Below are 22,991 nucleotides of genomic sequence, written 5' to 3' on the forward strand. Positions count from 1 at the left end.
TATGCCCGCTGCCTAACACAGCGTGTCACATAAAGCAGCCACGAAATAAACGCTGGTTGGAAGAGCAGAATAAAAATGAATACTGACAGGGGCTCTGATTCCAGGTAAGATGGAAAAAGCATACTCTACTCTGTCTCTCCCACTGAAAGCAGCTGTAACACCTGGAAAGGATGCACGGAACAGCTGCTAGGGAAGAACACTAGAATGCAAGCCCAACTTCCAGGGAGTTTACCACTGTTTTCTGTTCAGTATTCCCCAGCTAACATGAAGTGGATGCCAGGACGCAGGGAACTCTAGGAGAAGCCCCATAGCTTAATGAGTAGGAGCAGGAACACATAATGCTCTAAGAGAGGGAGGAAATCCCTGTTTTTTCTTCTGTTTTCCATTCTTCCAGACCCCTGGTGGTGGTGGCAATGGCCTAGAAATAGGAATTGGGAAAAGCTACAACTCTGTGGGAAGGGACCTTCCTCTGCTTCAGTGGAACTACATGCCCAGAGGGTAGGCCAACTCTAGCTACTCTTCTCTTTCTGTTTCATCACAGGTTGGCCCCTCCTGTGGGCACAGCCGTGGGAAGTGCATGGCGAAGTGGGAGCAATAAAGCCCCAGCTTTCTACCCGAAGGACTGAAATGAATGTTAAACTCAAGTGCTAGCAAAAAAACTGAAGATATAAAGAATTAAATGGAAATTTTAGAACTGGAAAACCTAACAACCCAAATAAGAAATTCACTGGATGAGCCCAGCAGCAGGATGGAGATGAATAAGGAAGGAGTAAGTGAACCTGAAGACAGATCAGTAAAAATTATTCAACAGAAAGAAAGAACTGAACCAGTGGGACAAAACCAGAAAGCCTAACATTCATTTCACTGGAGCTCCAGGAGAGGACAGAGTACAGTGCAGAAAAAGTATCTGGAGAAATAATGGCTCAAAACTTCCACAACTTGGTTAAGAAGCTCAGCAAATCTCAAACAGGGTACCTCCCCTGTCCCCGTCCAACTGCAGAGCAAACTCAGATACGTCATAATCAAACTACTGAAAAATAAAGGCAAAGAAAAAGTCTTTAAAGCAGCCAGAAGAGAAAACGATGCATTACTTAGAGGGGGACAATGATTTGAATAACTGGATTAGACATCAGAAAGGCCAGAAGAAAGTGATCCAATATTTTTAAAGTGCTGAAAGAAAAGTACTGTCAATGATGACAGGAAACTAAGAGCATTTGCTGCCACCATACTTGCCCTACAAGATTGCTGATGGAAGTTCTTTAGACTGAAGGGCAATGATTACCAGAAAAAAACTTGGAAATTCAGAAATGTAAGAGCAGCAGAAATGATAAATATCTGGGCAAACTGACAGACTATTTCTTCCCTCTTGAGTTCTTTAAAATATATTTGACAATTACAAGCAAAACCTCTACCACTGCCTGATGAAGTTTTCAATATATAGAGATATAATAGACAACAATAGAATAAAAAAAGGGTGAAGGGATCCATATGGTGGTAAGTTTTCTATATTTCACTTGAAGTCATAAAACGCTGATTCTAAGTAGAATATTAAAAGTAAGTATGTATATGGTAATTCCTAGAGCGACCATCAAAAAACTATACAAAGAGAGACAATTATAATGAATACTGATATTTTTAGTGTGTTAGATATATAACCTATAGAATAGGAAGCTTACCTTTGAGCAAATTCAGATACAGAAACTACCAGGAGTCTTGACTGGGTACTCGAAAAGAACAAGCGACAGTGTTTCTCAAACTTGAGAAATGCAGAAGCATAGGTCAGGTGTAGGGCCCTAAACTGTGCATTTCTACCAAGCTCCCAGGGGTTGCTGATGGTGCTTATCCAAGATCCACACCTGGAGCAGTGAGGAGCTAGCCAGCCATGTAACTACTCAAAGAGCTTTGTATTCCACCTGGAGATCCTATTATTGTTATCACTTATAGTATATGGTTCAACTCTTAAACAAATGTATGTGTTCTTTATTATGCCCATTTGTGGTAATACATTCAACATGCATTCAACAAGAATATTTTTTAACGACTCAGAAAATACAAAGCTTGTTATCAAATGCTTTGGGGAAAAAAGACAGGTTATATAACCCAGGCCTATAAGTGTCTTTATATTTAAATATAGGCGTTTTTCTAAAAATAGATTTTCAATATGCTGATTAGAAACTTGTGAATATTCTTGATTGCTACTGCAGTGCAGCAACCTTACTGAAGACAGACAAAAAGCACCATCACTTATAGTGTTCGAATTGCAAATATTTGAATTTCAATCCAACCTGAGTGAATACAAGGCACATAATGCCATTTACCTGATATCCACGGACAAGGGTAGTCTGTAATTCTTTTAAAATATATTGTAGGTAGTGGACACCCAGATCTTCTATTATTTTTGCTAGCGTGCTGCGTGCAATGTCTCTGATTTCCTGTGCTCTGTTCTTGAGGAGGGCACATACTTTCAGTAAAATACTAGAAAATGAAAAGTTGAAAAGGACTAATCAAAACACAGAAACAAATAAAAATACAAATATCCTTTTGTCTCTTAATTATTCAGTACCCAAATTTCCCAATTAGGATTTGAAATCACAGCAAATTGTGACAGTACTTCTCCTCTTCCTCACAAGAGAGATTCAACAGTCAGGAAGAAAGAACCAATTTTTGAGTTTCACCAAACTTTCCTAATTTATCACACAATATACCTTGGCAGATTAGCTTCCATAACTTCTTGTGGAAGGGACTGCATTAGCTTAACCATGGCAAAGGCTAAAGGAACTCGAACTACTTCCTCATCATTCACAACCTTGGATTTTATGAGCTTGTGTTCTTCTTCCCTTTTAGTCTGTAAGGAAAATTTAGGTTAAACTAATACAAAAATGGATCAGGGACCTACAAACACTGCAACCTCGCATTTAAAAGGTAAGCTCTTTTGATACATCTTATGACCATTTCCAAGTTTACTGTCTTAAAAAACAAACTGAATTATGCAATTTGAGAATAACCCTCTAACAATTATAAAACAGGAGTAAGAAGGTTTTTTCCCAAAGGAGTAACCAGAAAAAAACAAAGCCAAATTTTCACTGATGTAGATTAAGACTGCTGTGAAATATGTAGAAATTGTAAGAAATCTGTATCTCAGTTGGGATTTTCAAGACTTTGAGTGACACTGTTGGTATATAAGAAATACAGTGCCTCAAATAAGAAGTTATATTTACAAATACACAAAATGATCAAATCAATATTTTACACCAGGGGCTGGCAAACTTCTGTAGAGGGTCAGATAGTCAATATTTTTAGCCCTATGGTCTCTGTGGAAGGTACTCAACTCTCCTGTGGTAACGCAAGAGCAGAATTAGACAACATGTACAACAGTGAGTGTGACCGTGTTCCAATAAAGCTTCCTTTACAACAGCAGGCTGCAGGCTAGCTCCAGCCCGTGGACCACAGTCTGCCAATCCATGTTTTACACTGAGAAGGAAAGGCTCTGACTTCATGAGAATCCACTACTAAATGTTATCCCTGTTAACCAGGACGAAGATGACTTTTAAACAGCAGAGAAGATGCTGAAAAGGGAAACATACTCTAATTTTTAAAAACTTGTTCTTTTTTGGAAATGAGAGTCATCTCATTAACTGCTTAGGAGATAGCCTCTATCTACCACATGAAAACCATAATGAAGAAACACTGCTGCTCAGCTCCAGCAGGAGAGGAACCTAAGGATGATGAGACAGATCAAGGGAGGTGAACTGTAAATGCTGCGGTAAAAGAAAATCCAGAAGGTGAAGTTAGGAGCCTCAGTCTGACAGGGCCCCACAAACACCCAGGTTCACAGAGACACCCTGCGTCCCAAACAGAAGGGTTACCGTAGATGCCAGGCACTTATGTAGCCGGGGTAGGATATCCCCAGTTATGGTTCCTTGGATATTCTTAATCGTTCTCTCCAATTCTTCCTTATTCCGAGGAAGGAAAGAGAGGGACTCCGTGATACACTCAGGTTCTCTAGCTGATGTCCCTTCACAATCAGCTGGATCAGGATTTCCCAATTCTTTGCTGTTGTCTGACAAGCTCTTACATTTGTTTTCCTTCTCTTCCTCATCCATTTGCTCTAAATCCATGGTTTCATTCTCTGGCAACTCAATCACTTCTATTGTGTCTATGTTTAGTAAACAACAAAAGTCACCTTAAATCAAATAAGGAAACAACATAGTTGTGTTACGTAGTCTTCCCCACCAACATCCAATAAAAATTAGTCATCACTATGGGGAGGCAAGATAAGTGCTAAGGAAACAGCACTAAATGAGAGGGTTATGGTTTTTTTGCTGTCTTACAGTTTGGAGCCTAATGATGAATAGAGACAAGTAAACTCACAATTATGAGGGTGAGAGAGCAAGTATAGGGCACTTTGGGAATATACTGGGAGGCTAGGGCGGGAGGAGGGTCTTAATCAAAAGGAAGCTTCCAAAAGTACTGTGGCTGGAGGGTTCCAAAAACAAAAACCTATACTCATGAGCATGAAAATCAAAATGGCAGCCAACATTCTCATGCAGGAATGTCCCTTACTACAGGGTTCAGTTTATTAAAGAAAATTAGGCAGTACAGTACTGTGGGGCAAGTTCAGGCTTGGCTCTGCTAACAAGCCATGTGACCAGACTAGGCTTTGGATTCTTTTAAGCTGGAGATGGTGCCTACCTTGCAAGGGCTATTGTGACAATTAAATGAGATAAAAGTCTATAATGCACCCAAAATATGTTTCTGACACTTCACTGACTTTCAAAAATGGTACCTATTAGTCTTTATTTTGTTTACTGGCTATGTAGCTTTGGGAAAGTTACTTTATACTTTTGAACTGTAATTTCTTGTATCAAAAATAATGGGGTATGACACCCAGTGCTTATTATTACCACATGTGCCTTCCTTACTACCCATCATCTGGTTACCCCATCCCCCCACCCCCTCCCTTCTGTAACCCTTAGTTTGGTACAGAGTCTCTCATAGTTTGTCTCCTTCTCCGGTTTCTTCCCAGTCCTCCCTCCCTTTCCCTGCGGTCCTCTGTACTATTCCTTACGTTCCACATATGAGTGAAACCATATAATAATTGCCTTTCTCTGCCTGACTTATTTCACTTAGCATAATCCCCTCCAGTTCTATCCATGTCAATGCAAACTAACGAATTGTTGAACACTACATCTAAAACTAATCATGTACATATATTGGCTAACTGAACATAATAAAAAAGAAAGTGGGAAAAAAAAAAGAAAAATACCCATTCAAGTCCTTTCCTCATTTTTTAAATTAAAAAAAAAAACCTGGGGTAACTAACAACTAAGGTTCTTGTAAGATTCTTATGAAAACAAATAAGATAATGTCTGTAAGGGCCCAGGTCATAGTAGGTGTTCAATAAATGTTTCAAACTTCAGTCATATCTAAGAAGAAAAGAGATAGTTAAGCAATTAAGTATTTTAATTTTTAATGTTTCTGTTTATGCAAAATTACAAAATGCAGATTCCACTGCATTTTAATAAAGATAAACCACTAAGGGGCTTTAGTACACTAATGGTTTAAAACACACTTAAGTTCCTACAAATTCAAGCCAGTCTTTGCTATTAATTAGTGTGGCTCTACGGTGATTTTACTGTGAATCAAAGAATTAGAAATTTTGACTAAGAAGGAATGTTGGAGTAGTGCAAACTGAGGGCCAGAATATTTCAATGTTTTTAGCAAAAACAATTAGTCTCTTGGCCCATTTAAGTGTTCATTCTTTTCTTTTAACAGGTTAAGGAAATTTCTAATTATTCCTTATTTGATAGAATACACACTGAATTTAATCAAATGTTTCCCTTGTGTCTCTTTAGATGACCACATGCTAATATGTTAAATTCCATTAACCAATTATACCAACTTCATGAGTTAGTGGAGGCTTCCTCTATCAATCATCTGAAATGGAAAGCGTAAGGTTGAAATTATCCATTCCTTAAATATTTATAGGACTTGCCTATAAAACAGTGTGGACCTTGTATTTTCATCAGGAAGTTTTTAACTATAGAGTCAATTTCTTTAGTGGTTAGAGATACACCCAGATTTTCTATTTCTTCTAAAGCCAGCTTTTGTATTTTATTTTTCTAAGAATTTGTATATCTCACTCAAGTATTCAAATTTATAAGTACAAAGACCATAACATTATTTCACCTTTTTCATTTAATTGTGACCTTTTAAAATTCCTAATGCTGTTTATTATGCCTTCTATTTTCACTGACCAATTCTGACAGAGCTTTGCCAATTTATAATCTTTTAAAATATCTATTTTTAGCTTTGATGATCTTTCTTATTATATCTACTTTGTATTTTATTATTTGTTGCTCTAATTTTTAATTCTTTTCTTATACTTTCTTTGCATTCGTTGCTTAATGTTCTTTCTATACACGCAGGTGGTAAAATTGGATTTCTATATAAATAATCTACAGCTCAGATTTTTTACCCATATAATTTAGACTGGCTTTCTCTATTGTTAAATAAGTTTTTACACAAATACTAAACCATCTGCTTTAACTTCTTCCTGACTCATTAACTAGTCACTGCTATAGGAGCAGAAAAAGGTGGTAAGCTGAGTTTTGCCATCTTTAACTCATCATCATCAATTATCCAAAAACAGAATGGAAATTTAGTTTAAGAAAGTTTTAAAAACTTACTTTCATCATTCTGGATTTTTCTCACTTTTTCTTCAAGAGTTTTGTGGTCAAAGTGGAATGCTTCTAACACTATTACTAGCAAACTGTTAAAAAAAAGAAGGTACACAGAAATGTTTGTTTGAGTCACAACATCATTCAATGATTAAAAGGAAACATTTAAAGACTTACAAACACTAAAATTATTTTTACCTGTTTTAGTTATTTTTTACTTTAACAAACATTAGCATAATCTCATTAATACAAGGTAAAAGTAAACTGAGATTAGCAAGACTACTTCAAGAAACAATCCAAAACTGACATTTTAAAAACAAAAAAATAAGAAGTTTGGCCCTATGTACGTACCTGACACCCAACTTTTGATTGATCTGTCCTGTCTGTAAAACATGAATGAAATGTTTCAAGTAATACATATACGCTGACCAAGACAGATGTCTGCAAATAGCTCCAATAACTTCTGTGGCAGCAATGGTTATATTTTCATGCTGTAAAACAAATCAAGAGCATCAACACGGAATAACATTTGCTAACAAAATACAGGGCTAATTTCATACACTGAAAAGCTTAGACAGTAGGTGATCAGCAATCATAGAAAGGAAGGAATGCCCGAACTATACTCCATTTCCCCCCCAGCTCTAAAAAAGATGCTGTCAAGTAAAGGAATGACACTGTACTTTAATTAAAGAGTATTAATGCATTTGGGGCTTTTTTCCATTCAGACCTCTCTGATGGGTTCAAGCCATCAGAGTGAATGAAGTAAATTCATGTGTAAAAGTTGACAAACACTGAAGTTAACTTTAAAGCACAGCTCAGCATTCAACAGTACACTGCGTTGGAGGCATCTCTTTCATGCCATCATAAAGAACAAGGACTGGATTTACCCTCATACCGTAAACTAGAAAAGTAGACAAAAATATATGAAACAGCAGTTTTCAGACTCTGGACATCAAACAGTATACTTCAGTGCTCCCTTAGAGAAAGGTGACAAATGAAGTGTGTCTTATAATTGCCCTAATTCATAGTGTCACAGCACAGGAGGAGAAACCCAAAAAGGGCCCAGTGGTCTCCCTGATGTATGGAGACAGCATTGAGGCTGTGGCAGCTAGAGTCTACAGGGCAGAGCACCAGAGAGGAGAGAGCCACGCAGAGAGGAAAGCTGCACAGGCATACCAAGAAGCAGAAAAATATTTCTCATGAGAAGAAAAATCAGCCAGTTGAAACAGACCCAAAAACGACACAGATGATAGACTTATAGTAGACAAAGGTTAAGACAAATGATAAAATTAAATTCCATAAGATCAAGAAGGGAGAGGAAAGCAACGACATGTTAAGGAGAGAGAGTTAAGATATAAAAAAGGCCCAAACTCAATGTCTAGAAATGGCAAAGTCATTATGGGAGGGAAGACACACTGGATGGGATTAAAGACAGATTAGGCTCTGAAGAAGAAAAGATTAGTGAACTTGAAGAGACAGTGATACAAAAGTGAAACAAAATGAAACTCAGAAAAAAAAGTAATGGGAAAAAAAAAGAGCCTCAGTGTACCTGAAACAACTCTGAGTAGCCTTATATACACCGTGGTCTCCAAAAGCAAGAAGGAACCCAAAAGTATCTTTGAAGAAATAATGGCCCAAAATTTACAAGTTTGAAGAACACTACAACTCAATAGATCCAAAAAGCTCAATGAACTCCAAGTACAAAAAACATGATTTTCTAGGCAGCCAGAAAAAAAAAAAAAAAAAAAAAAAGATAAGTTACACTTAGAGGAACAAAGATAGGAATGACTTCTTGTTGGAAATGATATACACCAGAAGACAGTACAGCAATTATCTTTAAAGAACAGAAGAAAAAAAAAGAACCCGTTCAATCTAGGATTCCATACCTAGAAACATTATCTATAAAAGCAAAATGAGAAAAGACAAATAAGAACTGAAAGAATTCATCAGTAGACCTGTGCTACAAAAAATTTAAAGGTCTTCCTGTCAGGAGTAGAATGATACAGGAATATGTCTGGATCTACCCAAAGGAATGACTGGGAAATTGTAATTAATTGGAAGTGACAAGAAATTATAAATATGTAAGCAAATATAAAAGATCTTTCCTTATTTTGAAAGATTTATTTTTTTTAAGATTTTATTTATTTATTTGTCAGAGAGAGAGACAGAGAGAGCACAAGCAGGGGAAGTGGCAGGCAGAGGGAGAAACACGCTTCCTGCTGAACAAGGAGCCTGATGCAGGACTTGATCCCAGGACCCAGGGATCATAACCTGAGGTGAAGGCAGACACTTAACCGAGCCACCCAGGTGTCCCTTGAAAGATCTCTTTAAAAGATACTTGACTGTTTATTTTAATTTTTTTAAAAGATTTTATTTATTTGACAGAGAGATAGAAAGCATGAGCAGGGGGAGGGGCAGTGGGGGAAGCAGGCTCCCTGCTGAGCAAGGAGGGAGATGTGGGACTTGATCCTGAACCCTGGGATCAGACCTGGGCTGAAGGCAGACGCTTAACCAAGTGAGCCACCCACACGCCTCAATAATTGACTGTTTAAAGCAAAAATAACAATGTATGGTGTGGTTTAAAACTGATGTAGAGATAAAACCTACAAAAAAAGAAAATAGGCCCATGATAACTGGTAAGCCAATAGAGATACAATAAAATCATTTTAAAAATCCAATTAATCCAATACAAGGATAAAAAAAGAGGGACAAAGGGAAAATAACAACATCAATGATTTAAACCCAACCATATTAATAATGATATTAAATGTAAATGGCCTAAAACCAAATAAAGGCAGAGACTGTCAGATTTGATAAAACCACCAAGACCCAGTTATATGCTATCTACCAGAAACCAACTGTATATATAAAGTCACGAATATGTTAAAAGTAAAACACTAAAAGGGTATACTATGTTAACATCAACCAAAACTAAATATAACTTATGTTTTCCATCTACGCCTCTTTCCTATTTTACTGCCATCAAAGTATATGTTGGTTGTGCTTACTGACTCTTTAAACTGGAATTCTGGGGAGTAGTCTTTTATTTACTTAGGTAATTCTTTAAAAATTTTTGAAACAACAGGGGAAACCTAACTTTGCAGAACACGATGTGATCAACAAGTCACAATCCCTGATATCACCTCAATCAGACTTAAATTTCTGGGTACTGTCTTTCATTAATCTAAACAATAAATATCTATCAAGGCTTTACAATGTGCCAGGCACTGTTTTTGGCACTATGCAGTATAAAAGCGAAGACAGTCCTAAGTTCAAATACTGATTCTCATTCTGAATATCTTTGAGAAAGTTAAATACTTCCCAGTTTACTTTCCTGTAAAATTGTGACGACAGTCCTTATAGGGTTAAGCTGTGGTGAGGATGAAGTAAGATTATGTAAAGTACTTAGAATAGCTGCTGTATCTGTATAACGCTAAAGAAAAGGTAGCTATTGTTTAACTTCATTTCTCATGAGCCATTTGGGAAAACAATAATTTTGCTGATTAATGGCATTTATCAGAATTAAGTCCTATGATACAAAAATAAAAGTATGCTATATTAGTAATGTGATCATTTATTTCTGAGAGGGGAAATATTTTGTGATTAGCCTCTGCGGGCTAATAATAGTGAAAATAAAAATTACAGCTACCATTTACAGAACATTTACTATGTGCCAAGTACCATTCTAAGGGCTTCAGAACTATTTTAAGTCTCTAATTATTGTGACAATACCAATATGGATGTTACTAACCCCATACGCACTTTGCAAAAGTGTGTCATGGTATGGGTAGAGGTTTAATGGTTTCTAGATCTCATGTCCTACCTTGAGCATTTTCTCATCAAAAATCGGAGTCATGGCATAAGGCATGATGTAATTCTGAAGAGATTTAGAAGACAGGACAACTTTGCCTTCCATTAGTTGTTTTGCCAGTTTCTTCAAGGCTCTTGCTCTTCTATGGATCTATAAGTTAGATAAAATAAGAATTACTTATTGAATACACTCACCTACAACCAGCTCCATTTCAGTATCATGTTCCTTTTCCACGAAAAGATTAAAGGAGTGAGATACGGTCCATGTGTTACATGAACAAACACCTGTGCCTTGACTTCCTTCCAGAGATATAATCCCTGGCATTGTTTAACAATGGATCCTAAAGCATTTATATACTTCTTAGGAAATGGCAGAGAAATGTGACACTATTATTGTGGTTTATGATACCAAGAAAGAAAACAGACCCAGGAAAATGATCATTCCCTGTCCTAATTTGACTGACGATCATGAAGACCAAGGAATGAGAGGCTCAAAACTTTTTGGAAAACTAAACTATATCTTTTTAAATGAGATAGAACAGTTTGAAATGCTTATTGTATAGGTAGGGGGAAAAAAAAAACCACAACCAACACGGAAGTGTCTTCTACCTGAATGTGCTTCATATTCTCAAAGAAGTCCATTTCTGGATCATGGCAATCAGTAAGCTGTACCAAGTCTTTAAATTCTGGTTGATCTGGAAAGGTTTGAATTAAACAGGAAAGCACTGTGGTATAATCCTGTTGAATAGTCTGCAAATGCCAAGTTGAGACAAAAAATTTTTTTTAAGAATTTGCTTTCTAAATAATATGAAATTTATCTAATTCACTAATTTTTTTTTACAATTTTTTAAAAAAGTAAAACATTCCCACTGTAAACATAAACTATAAGCTCAGAAGTGATCACTCTCCTTTCTATTCTCACTCTCCTTTTAAGAGTTTGGTGAGTATATATGCAATCAAGTATTCTGATTAAATGTACTAAGCCTGACAGCTTTTCAACAACAGCCAAAGTAGGGAAAAATAAAAACAAAAACAAAACCCACAACAGTAGTATGTAAAAGACAAAGATACAACTGCAAAACCCAATACCTCTGTCTGGCTCTTCAGTCCTTTCCTCAACTTCTCCAGGAGTGAACGATGAATGATTTCCCTATATTCTTTCTCTGTGACGTTCAGGGCAGCTAGCTTTTTGATGATACTCATCAGGCACATGCTGGCATTATCACTTAAAGACATGTCTCCTAACTAGAAACGGGAAACAAAACAAAACAAAACATATTATTCTGTGTAATAACTATAATATGGAATATTATCTCCCAATGGAAGAGTTTACAAAATGTTGCCATTCCTCTACATAAAGATCTCTCCTAAGAAATGTCCCCCAAGTACATCATACCTAAGGGAGAACCAAATGTAGGGCTGTGAGGAATATGCAGGCATACCTCAGAGATATTCTGAGTTTGATTCCAGACCACCACAGCCACGTGAAAATCATAATAGAGTGAGTGAAATGGGTAAATGAATTTTTTGGTTTCCCAGTGCATGTAAAAGTTATGGTTACACTCTATACTATAGTCTATTAAGTGTGTAATAGCATTATGTCTAAACAAACAAGGTACATACCTTAATTAATACTTATTACTAAATACCATGATCTGTGATTTCAGTGCATCATAATCACTGATCGCAGATCATCGTGACAAATATAATAATGAGAAAGTTTAAAATATTGTGAGGATCACCAAAATGTGATACAGAGATATAAAATAAGCCAGTGCTGTTGGAAAAATGGCACTGATAAGACTTGTTCAAAGCATGGTTGCCACAAACCTTCAATTTGTAAAACAAAAAACAAAAAACCCCAAAAAACACAGTATCTGCAAAGCATGATAAAATGAGGTATGCCTGGAGTAAAAAACTTAAAAAAATCATGCTTATTGACAATTTGGAAAATACGATGAAATAGAATTTTTGATTAGTTTTATTTCTCAAAGCCAACAGAATAAAAGGTTCACTAAAGCCAGTTTTCAATATTCAATATCATGTTATCACTGAAAATGACAGAGTTGGCCGGTATAATTCCGGTTAGCTGTGCTCCAGTTCCTGGGTTGAGCATGTAGGTAGTTAATGTGGAGAAGTACTGCCAACTCAGCCAACCAGGCAGTGATCTGGAATTCTTTGTGCTAGAATGTGACATGAAATTGACATGAAATATGAAGAATTAGCCCCAAATGGGGAGATTACTTTTTCATATATTACATAATCATTAATATCAGATGAATAATATAAAACCCCACAAAGAGGGCGCCTGGGTGGCTCTGTCAGTTAAGCATCTGCCTTCAGCTCAGGGCATAATCCCAGAGTCCTGGGATCGAGTCAAGCGCCGGCTCCCTGGTCAGTGTGGAGTCTACTTCTCCCTTTACCCTTCCCCCCCTTCTCGTGATCTCTCTCTCTCAAATAAATATTAAAAAACAACAATGACAAAACGCCACAAAGAGATTACTGATGCCATTACATGGTTAACTATAAATCAAGGGTTTCATTTTCCCCAATTTTGGGTTTTAATTCAATTCAGCAACATGATACTTAATATGGTTATATTTTATATGACCTTTATATTTCTGTATCAATAAAAGAGGGCAAACTGTCAAATAATATAGTGACACAACTTCAAAAAACTGAGATATAATTGAAATACTATAAAATTCACCCTTTTAAAGTGTATAATTCAACGGTTTTTAGTGTATTCACAACGTGTGCAACCGTCACCACTACTTAACCTCAGACTATTTTCATCCCCCCGCAAATAAAACCCTGTACCAATGAGAAGTCCTCCCTCCCTGTTCCCACTCCTCCCTCCCCTGGCAGTCCTGGGTAACCACTAATCTACTTTCTGTCTCTATGAATTTTCCTATTCTAATATACAGCTTTTGGATTTTTCTAAGTGCTTCCACGTATATTATTTTATTCAAAATATTTGTCTTTTAAATCATGAGACTAACAATATGGTCTTCACCACACAAAACAGTCTGCAGCTAAAAGAAATTTTACACAAAAAAACTTTATCTTGCTCAAAACACAAAATAAGAAATCAGGTCATGTAGTTGTATTATCAAAACAATGAAAAACAATTCATAAATTTTTGCTGTAAAAACCTACCTCCATATTATAGAAACAGTTATGCATAACTGGAATTAGGTAGTTAACATCCACAGTTTGCATCTCTTTAATATAAGAGCTGATGGTCTGGAATGTTGAGAAGCGAACATCAAAGTTGATATCATCAAGATGTCTTTGATCAAAGGCGTTAAGCTACAAGAAATGAAAACATTGAAACACTGAAAACACAGATGAAGGTATATCAATCTTAAATAAACAAAAATGATAATACTTTTGAAGCAAAAGAGAAATATAAGACTTTCCCTCTTACCTTGACAACATCAGTAATATATTTCAATCCACTCTCAAAATCAGAAAGAGTCTAAAAGGAATGAAAACAGTATATCATTATTGAATAAAACCTCAACTTTTCTGCCCTCCTCCCTTCAACTCCCTCTTTCCACTCAAATTTATATGAAACAACATGTTGGCACCAAGGAAGCTGTTACTATGTGTTACATGTCATACTTATCTTTTTAAAAAGGGGTGGTTTGGGGTAAAAATGAGTATTACAGACCTGGAAAACTGTACAAAGCAATTGTCTTGACAACTTATTCTTAATAACTGAGAAGAGTTTTGCTAGAGGCTTGAGGAAGCTTGTAGGCTCCAGACAACGTTTTAACAGGTTTTGTACTGTCACCAAAATATCAACCTCTGCATCCTTAAGAAGAAATATTAAGAGAAATCACATTTCAGTAATTTAGAAAACTGGTCAACTTGGCTTTAATATATTATAGCACAGAAAACAAATAATTATCAATAAGAAGCACAAGTAGTAATTAGAAAAGTTATTTCATAGGTCTTTAAAAGTTCTTAGCATTTTAACTTAACATAAAATCTACAACGATGTCCATTAATAGTTTCTTCCTTTAATTCTAATAGAAAATACACATGGTTTTGGAACATAATTTCTTCTATGTCTAGTCCAAAAAGAGCCAAGAAAAATGAGCTTACTGAAGAAAAAGACACACTCCTGATTGTCTACAGATGTGTGGTCTTCTATATGGAATTACTATGTGGCAAGAGATGTTCAGTGTAGCTACTAAGGCCTCATTGAGCTTGAGCCATGGCAAGACTCTTTTACTTGAGATTGAACTAAGGTTTGAAAATCATTTTAGAAACTCCTAGCTGTTGGGACGCTTGGGTGGCTCAGTCGGTTAAGTGTCTGCCTTCGCCTCAGGTCATGATCCCAGGGTCCTGGGATCGAGTCCTGCATCGGGCTCCTTACTCAGCAGGGAGCCTGCTTCTCTCTCTGCCTGCTGCTCCCCCTGCTTGTGTTTTTCTCACTCTCTCTGATTCTGGCAAATAAATAAATAAAATCTTTTAAAAAAAACCTTCTTATCTGCATGTAATATTAATATAGTCTGTCTTTTCATTCAATTCTGCAACTGTGATCCATATTTAAGATTATACAAGGCATTTCTTGGGTTCCAGATTTGTTACTGATCAAAGAGAGAGGGAAAAAAATATCTTGAAATGGACTGGAAGCCAAAGAAAGGAAAATGACTGTTAGGACTGATGATGGTGCTTCCACCTTCTTGCTCGTCCCCATTCCTACCCCTCCCAGTGTTTCTCCTCTATTTTTAATTTTATATTTCTGTATAAAGTCTTTTCGCAAATACATCACAGAATCTAACCAATGAAATTACTGCTCACAGATAAGCCTTAATAATCGACTGCCACTCTAAAGACAAAGCCAATGTCCTGTGAATCTGTACCTGAGCAATACCGCCACGGTGGAGGAAAGGAAGAAGAAGCGTAATGAGTAGAGAACTTTGTTCTTTGTCTCTCAGGAACTTGCTGATCCTAGAGAAGGAGAAAAACTGATATGTAAGGAATATACACAAGGTAAGGGTACTTCTCTAAGAAGTTAAACTTTTTGTAGAAAAACATGTGACAGACACAGGTGGCTTTTATGTGTCCGTGTAGGAAAAGTTTAACCAACTTATTTATAGCAGTGTCCATTCCTATTTCTCTCCAACTTCAGGCTCAATTCTATTTCTCTTGTAACATCTGATTTTGTAGGTAGGTTACTGTAAACTCTGATGCTATCATCTGACAATTAGTAATTTCTTTTCTTCTTCTTCTTTTTATTTTTTTTGACGAGTATTAATTTCTTATTTTACAAAGAAAATGACATTTTTAAGTGCCAAGACTTGTTTAAGGTTTTATGTGCAGTATTTCAATTTAACTCCCATGAGAACCTTCAGTATAGGAATTATTTTTAGCCCCATTTTGCCCAAAGAAAACTGAGACTCAGAGAAGCTGATGTCACACAGGTAAAGAAGTAGAGCAGGCCTTTCAAACCCTGGTCTTTCTGGTGCCTAGTCTCTCACGCTCTTTTCACCACCACACAGCCTGTGATAAAATATGAGTGTACTTTGTGTGGTTTTCCAGTCTGCATAACTTAGAAATACAAGAGTAGAAATAAAACATTTCAAAGAAGTTCCTGAAAGATTCTAATATATCATTTTGTGTTACCGTTGAGGAACAGAAAAAATAAACTTTGAACAGCTAAGTCCTGTAACAATTTTAGAGTTTAAAATGGAAACATTTTTTGCGCTCTGGTTTACCAACCTTGCTACAGAAATCACAATTATATATTTACTAGGTCTGGTGCCAAAAAGAATCTTAAAAAATCCTTGCAAGATCTTGACCCTTAAAAAACAAATAAAACAACCATAACCTGCTCTTTCAAATGAATTATTTTTATTAATTAAATTTAAAAAAATATGAAAAGTATGTGATCTCATGTAACTCAAAATTCTAACTGAACAAAATATGCAAATCTATTAGTCTACTTTAGAATTTTGAAGACTGTTCTCATAATAAAATGAAGGCAGATGCCATAAAAGTTTTCTAATGAATATTTCAGCAGAGAAACAGAATTCTACGTTAACTTAAAAATGGAGGGCATTAAAAAATACTGAAAACCTTTTCAGCTTATTACCACATTAGAATAATTGAAAAACTAGATATAATTTAGCAAAAATTAAAACCATGGATAGTAATGTTTTCTTTTAAGGACCAATGTATCACTTACTTTGACAGAATGCCAAGTTCCTTACTGACTTGTGCCCTATTCTTCTTCTTTTTCACCTTTTCTGCACTTATTGTAGTTTTGCTGAGATACTGGAGAATTGCAGGTACATGAGGTAGAATTAATCGTCCTCCCATCGTGATAGACTCTGAAAAAAAGAGTGATAAATGTTTCGATTTTAATTAACTATTCTCTTAAAGGATAATTGCACACTATCTTCATAATGACAGACAAGAAGAGCAGTGAATTTTCATAAAATTTAATAAATTTACAACGTTTAATAAATTTCAACTCTAAAGATTAAATAACTTTTTTCTTAGTCATAATGTATTATTAGCTAAATTAAAAATTTATGTAAGAGACCCCTGAGGCTTTATGTAAGCCATTTTTGGTAGCAGTAAAAGAACTGTTAGGATAATTTGACAGGAAGAATTCAGAGTTGAGCTTTCTGGAGCATAAACAATCTGAATTCGTACCACTGCCAAGAAAATTCAGTTTATATAAATTGGTCTTAATTTCCAGAGAAAAGAAACTCTCTTAATAATATTATTAAGTGATTAAAAGAATCAAATTGTATTGACTTTTTCCTTTCTGAGGGCACAAATGCTACTTCAGAAATCTAAGAATCATGTGCTTTGTATAGCACACATACCGTCTGCACTTTCTGCGTATATGCATCCAGTTACTGGCAAGCTCGAAAGTGTTTCTGTGGGTTCAAAATCTGGAAGGTTAAGAAGGTCATCGGCTATATCCATCACAATAGAGGCTGTGGCTTCAGAGAGATTCTTTGCTGACAGAATTGCAAAAACGTTGCTCAGGATATCACACTCTGGGGAACCAGATTTCTGTTTAGCCAGGAAAGGGAAATATCTGCAAGGAAAAACATAGAAATTGTCATCTTATTTCTCAATCTATTTATTTCTGAAAACATGTTCCATTGGAATTTTCATATTGAGTTTAAATATATATATATATGTGTGTATGAATATCAAAAGGGAAATTACTTTAAAACCTAAAATTTGATGGATTATTCTAGGCACCTCACAAAGATTATGTTATTTAGGCAGTTTATGTATATCACTCACAACTGAGACGTGTCTAAAGCCACTAGTAAGTAGTAAAGCTGAGATCTGAACCACAGTCTAAGCCTTTTCTAAAAGAAATGTATTGAAGACAGGCTATTTTTCAATTACAAGCCTTCTAGGATGTGAATGTTTATACAGTCACATAAAAAACCAATGCACTATGACATGGGAATCAGGAGTACAGACCAAAGAGACATTTACCATATCAGGATAAGCAACATTCAGAGATCAGGATCATATTTTGGGAGAGGTGAGTGAATGCATCCCCAAGTACGAAAGATGAAAGACTCACACAAATGACAGGAGCATCCCACCCAGAGGAAACACACCAACAAGGGCAGAGGGCACAAAGGCTTTCCAGTCAGTGGCAAAGCAGCAACTGTTTTGCATCAGGGATGTAGTCCTTTAACAATCAGCAGGAAGGTAAAACCGACAAAAATCAGATAGTTTTACCAATTTATCATCATTGGAAAAAGAGCTCAAGCACTTTTAACACACTTAGTACTAACAAACTGAGGAAAAGTTCTAAGCGGTAGTATTCATACATCTTTGTTCAACAGATACTGGGCAGAGCGTGGGCAGGCAGCAAGCAAGATACTTTGCACATTACCATCTCGAACACCAATGAGGTTAGGTACTGCTATTATTTCTATGCCACAGGTGCTAAAACTGAGGCTCAGAGAGGCCAGCTTTGTCAAAGAACATGCAGTGGCACTAGGATTTGAAGCTAGGTTTGTGTGGCTTTTGGAGACTGCTCTCTTAACCACTATGCTGTATGTTGTCTTAACATTTTTTTCAAGCACAAAAGGTGAGAGGGCTGCTTTCAGTTGCTGCCAAGGTTGCAGCAAGAACACATTCAAATTCAATGCAACTTCTAAGTGACCAAACTGTGTTTCTTGAACAGCAGCAGAGCTTGATGCCAGGGCATACTGGACATGCTCCCCGCTCAAGTGTACAGCTCTGCCAGAAATTTCACTCTTTCAACATGTAATGAATACTGACTAACCATGGATTAAAAAGGGTACAAACCCCCTGTGGAGGAAGGTACGGGAATAAATGCGAAACAGTCTCTACCCTCAGGGGGCTTTAGGTAGGTCAGCTACTAAGAGGTGAGTGTACTTGCAGCAGGTGATCAGAGGCCCTTCCAGGAGTGGAAAACTCAGAGGAAGAAGAGATGGAGCAGCGCGGGGGTCATGGCGGTCAGAACCAGAGCAGCTGTTAGAGAGTGGCCAGGGACAGGCCCAGTTTCCGTTGTTTGTTCTCGCTTAATTATATATAGCAGCTCTTTTCACCCTCAGGAAGATAGTTGGGATGATATGATCACTCTAGTTAGTGAGCAAGTTTTTGTTGCCCTGAGTTCATTTAATTATTGAGACAATTTAACCTTAGTTGTGAGCTTGAAGATATTGGCTGTAGTTCAGCTCTACTTGCATCTGTTCAAATACAGAGTAAAATCCTGGACTTGTCTGTAGATGAAAACCTGTTTAAATGTTTGACATTATGTAAACTGCAACCATACTTCAAAATAGAATTTTCTTTTACTGAAGAATCACCTTCCCATCAAGTGGTTCTGAAATATTCATTCTTTAATTCTTCCACATACAACAACATATGCGTATCTGTTGTTATGTAAATTTCAAGGGAAGTCAATCCTTCCAAAGATTTCTTTCAGGTAAGTGTTAGTTCTGCTGCCTACCTCCTCTATTGTTCTGTGGCTTCTGTTTTTCTCCAACCCATAATGAGAGAGAAACTGCAGAACATACGATAAAGTGGCATCCAGTCATGGGGATCTGTACCTTAAGTAAGGACCCAACTAATATAACTAATGTAACTAATTGCCATAGTGACAATATGAAGAGTCCTTCATGGGTCATTTGCATACACATTATACAACTGTAAAACATTTCTCAAGTATGCCTATGAAGTGCTGCTTATAAATGTCCAGTTATAAGACAAGATATGAAACTACTTTGTCAAGTTGGGAAATAAATGAAAAGAGGCCTTGCCACCAGTAAAAATATTTTAAACAGGTATTCCTGAGGAAGACAACATCAAGGTCTTTGGTTTGTTTTTGTTGACTATTTAATGACACGGGGAAATGTTCATGATATAATGGTACAGGAAAAAAAAAATCAAAGGTTGGTTATACAGTATGATACCAATTTTGTAAAAACTGATGCCACAATATTAAAATCTTGGCATTTACTGAATCAATAGTAAATTTTTTTTTTTTCTAATTCTACCTTTCATTCTTTGAAACAGATCAGGGCAAACTTAAGTCTGTTTCCATCACTGAGATAAACAACATAGGTTCCTACGCTCCTCAGTAAATATGGATTTGGTCTGTGACACAAGCATCTCTGAACCATCTGTAGATGAAGGTCCTATAAACAGCTCATAATGTCCTCAAGAGAAAGTTCATTTACGACCACAAGAACTCTATGTATATTAAGACGTAGTTTTACAAGAAAAGAGGACATCTAGAAAATCTAAAAAAGCCTGTGAAAGTTTTCTGATTTTAAGTGGTAACTGGGAAAAAGATACAGAATGCCAATTACAAATCAGCTTTTATTTTTAAGCAAGCATGCAAAAAATAGGAATATTTATACGCTGGCATAACTACAGGTATCCCCAGCTTTTCAAAAGTTCATGTTATGCCACTTTGCTTTTATGAAAGCGAAAATAGCCTAAACCATTGGTTTTGCAACGAGCCATTACAGGGCAGCGCACACCTCTTCAGCAGCGACAGCGGCCCCGTCAGGCTCCTTCTCTGGAAACTACACTCAGCAGCTCAGCATCCAGTCGCCAGAGCTGTGAACGGTGTCTGGGAGCATCTGCGCCTTATCTCGATTTATTTTGTGCATCGCATAGCAAGATGTGACCTAAGGCATCAGAAAAGCCTAAGAGAAATTATTTTTTTGGGTCTAGGAACACTAAAATATTCTTCCATAAAAATGAATGGTAATTCTTTGCTTTATGCCATTTCGGCTCATGAAAGGTTTCATAGGAACGCTCTACTTTCAGATAGCGGGGGAAACCTGTACCTGCCAAGTTTCACATTCTGTTTTTCCCTTTCCCAGGACAAATCAAACTACTGAAAAAATTACTACACATTGGAAGAACATCCCTATCAGTTCCAATACTTCTGATTTTTAAGTTTTAATGAAACTGTAAAACTAGCAAAAATGCGTAAGTTTTTCTATAATATATACTCTACAATTTTAACTCACATTGCAAAATGTGATTTTACCTATTTTTCCCTTCTTAAAAAATTATAAACAAACATTCCAAAGACAGATCATAAAAAGTACCTCTTCCCTGCTCTGGGGTACCCATATCTCCACATGCTATAGTAACATTAACAGTTTCTCATGTATCATTCTAGACATTTTCTACTTCATTTTATATATATATGCATGCACAGGTATTTTTTTTGGATTACAGTGTTCGGCAACTTGTATTTTCTTTAAGCTTGTGTATTTTGAAATTCAGCTACCTTATTCTCTTTAACTGCGCCTGTACTATTTCACTATAGATTATATTATTAGTAAGCTTGGCTCATTTTGACTAGATTGGTCTAAGACACTGTTCCTTTTAAAGGTGGGAGAAAAAGTCATACCTTGCATTTCTGCTCCAGATACTAATTAGTTTCAGCAGAGGAGTAGGAGAATACTGACTCTCAGAGCCAAGCCTTCGGATCTAGGACACAAAATAAAAACAGAATACAAAATAAAAACACATACAGAATTGTAGGGGGGAAAAAAAAACAACTAAAAAGCAGAACAAATACAGAGAACCCACCAGAGGATAAAAAGCCAAGGGACAGAGATTAATGTTTAAAGGACAGACTGAGGAAAAAAGAAAGGGTTCCAAAATAATATCGACACAGGAAACACGGCAAAGATGGAGCAAGGAAGTGCCGGACACTTAAAAGGAATGAGGTACTTTAGGTTTCAAGCGGTTAGAAATGACAGAGCTCAAGCAGCTAGAATTCCTAAAATCAAGTCTCCTCCATAGTCTTTTTAGCTATAGTTATATCAGGTGTCATCACAAAATGGTTACAAACAAGGAAATATGTAACAAGAGTATCTGTATTTTCCCTTATGTATGTCAAAATCCACAGACACATCCTGGAGGTGCTACAACAGTTATATTCCATTTGCTTAAGAGACACAATCACATTCAAATTGACCTTAAGTATAAATGTCATGATACTACAGACACCAGCTCTTGAGCTTTAGGTGACAATGGAGGCAAAGAAAAAGATTCTAAAACTTCCAGAAACAAAGGACGACTCGATGTAAAAGAAAAGACCAGGACAGGCATTCATGTCTGGGTGTAGACTAGGCTGGTTAAAGTAATAACAGAGGAAGAAGCAGAAGGTATCCACGCAGAATGTAGTAATAAAGTTTACCTGGGGCCAAACTGCACCGTGAAATACAGCATCAATCTCTTCCGTTCTGAATTGGTAAGACTCCCAATCCAAAAAGATGTCAGTTACCATTTTGATTCCAAGACGTCTTAAATTTTTCAGTGGGTTAATAAACCTGAGCTGTATCTGTAAAACAAAGATCTTCTCTTAAAAAAAACATTATTTCATTGTTATCCTTGATTCCTCAAGGAGGCACTATTGCTCAGATGGCTAAGAATCAAACTGGAAATCCTGTTATTAAGTCTGCTTGCTGCCTGTGGCTCTGAGTCACATGGAAATTCCAGTGAGCATATCATACTGCTTTCCTCATTGAACAAGATGGGAAAGCAGACTTAAAAAATCAAATGGTGAGATGTGCTCCATTATCACAGCCCAGTAAAATCACGTTAAAGTGTCCTTAGGGGGAAAAAATCACAAGTGGAAGGGCTGTTTTGTGTCCCACGTTGTTGTATTTCTTTATCCAAGTAATTGTCCCAAATAAAATCCTGATTTCCTCCTATGAACAGAATATTCTTAATAAAACAAACTTTTTTTTCCCCCATCACAATGCCTTAGATTAGGGGGAAAAATTAAACCTTTACTTCAAATGAAAGTCACTTTATTTTTTGTCTCCATAACCTGTATTATTTTCTAAAACTAGGAGTTTTCAATTATTCTTGTTAAAATTAGTTTAGGAGACAAGTTAAAGAATTTGTGGTCTCTCTATATAGTGGAATACTTCATACAGTATAAGAGAATGAAGCGACTGAATCAAGGCATGGGAAGATCTCAAAATACATAGCTCA

At 36.4% G+C, this 22,991-nt stretch overlaps 1 protein-coding gene and 1 long non-coding RNA gene across 3 annotated transcripts in view; one reads left to right on the plus strand and one right to left on the minus strand.

Annotated features, from left to right (window-relative positions):
• The window catches only part of UTP20 (UTP20 small subunit processome component), a 91,431-nt gene that overhangs the window by 19,738 nt on the left and 48,702 nt on the right, over positions 1–22,991 (minus strand). The window contains exons 28-43 of one of the 2 annotated variants that reach the window (XM_045779984.2): positions 22,189–22,332; positions 21,394–21,473; positions 17,342–17,559; positions 16,693–16,837; positions 15,368–15,455; positions 14,167–14,310; positions 13,921–13,971; positions 13,650–13,802; positions 11,580–11,735; positions 11,100–11,240; positions 10,504–10,641; positions 7,032–7,171; positions 6,690–6,772; positions 3,867–4,156; positions 2,706–2,845; positions 2,319–2,475 (exon numbers count right to left, since the gene is read on the minus strand). In XM_045779984.2, coding sequence (XP_045635940.2) covers positions 2,319–2,475; positions 2,706–2,845; positions 3,867–4,156; positions 6,690–6,772; positions 7,032–7,171; positions 10,504–10,641; positions 11,100–11,240; positions 11,580–11,735; positions 13,650–13,802; positions 13,921–13,971; positions 14,167–14,310; positions 15,368–15,455; positions 16,693–16,837; positions 17,342–17,559; positions 21,394–21,473; positions 22,189–22,332 — 2,268 coding nt within the window. Of the gene's footprint in view, positions 1–2,318; positions 2,476–2,705; positions 2,846–3,866; positions 4,184–6,689; positions 6,773–7,031; positions 7,172–10,503; positions 10,642–11,099; positions 11,241–11,579; positions 11,736–13,649; positions 13,803–13,920; positions 13,972–14,166; positions 14,311–15,367; positions 15,456–16,692; positions 16,838–17,341; positions 17,560–21,393; positions 21,474–22,188; positions 22,333–22,991 lie in introns of both variants that reach the window. The other variant, XM_045779983.2, reaches the window with a different exon arrangement.
• Positions 1–22,991, plus strand: part of LOC123780832 (uncharacterized) — a 39,721-nt gene that overhangs the window by 3,732 nt on the left and 12,998 nt on the right. Inside the window, exons 2-3 of the long non-coding RNA XR_006776530.2 lie at positions 542–1,494; positions 15,308–15,497. This is a non-coding gene — a long non-coding RNA (uncharacterized LOC123780832). The remainder of the gene's footprint in view (positions 1–541; positions 1,495–15,307; positions 15,498–22,991) is intronic.

The sequence above is a fragment of the Ursus americanus genome, chromosome 17, assembly GCF_024610735.1.
Source record: "Ursus americanus isolate L20-20 chromosome 17, mUrsAme1.1.p, whole genome shotgun sequence".
Lineage (NCBI taxonomy): Eukaryota > Metazoa > Chordata > Mammalia > Carnivora > Ursidae > Ursus > Ursus americanus.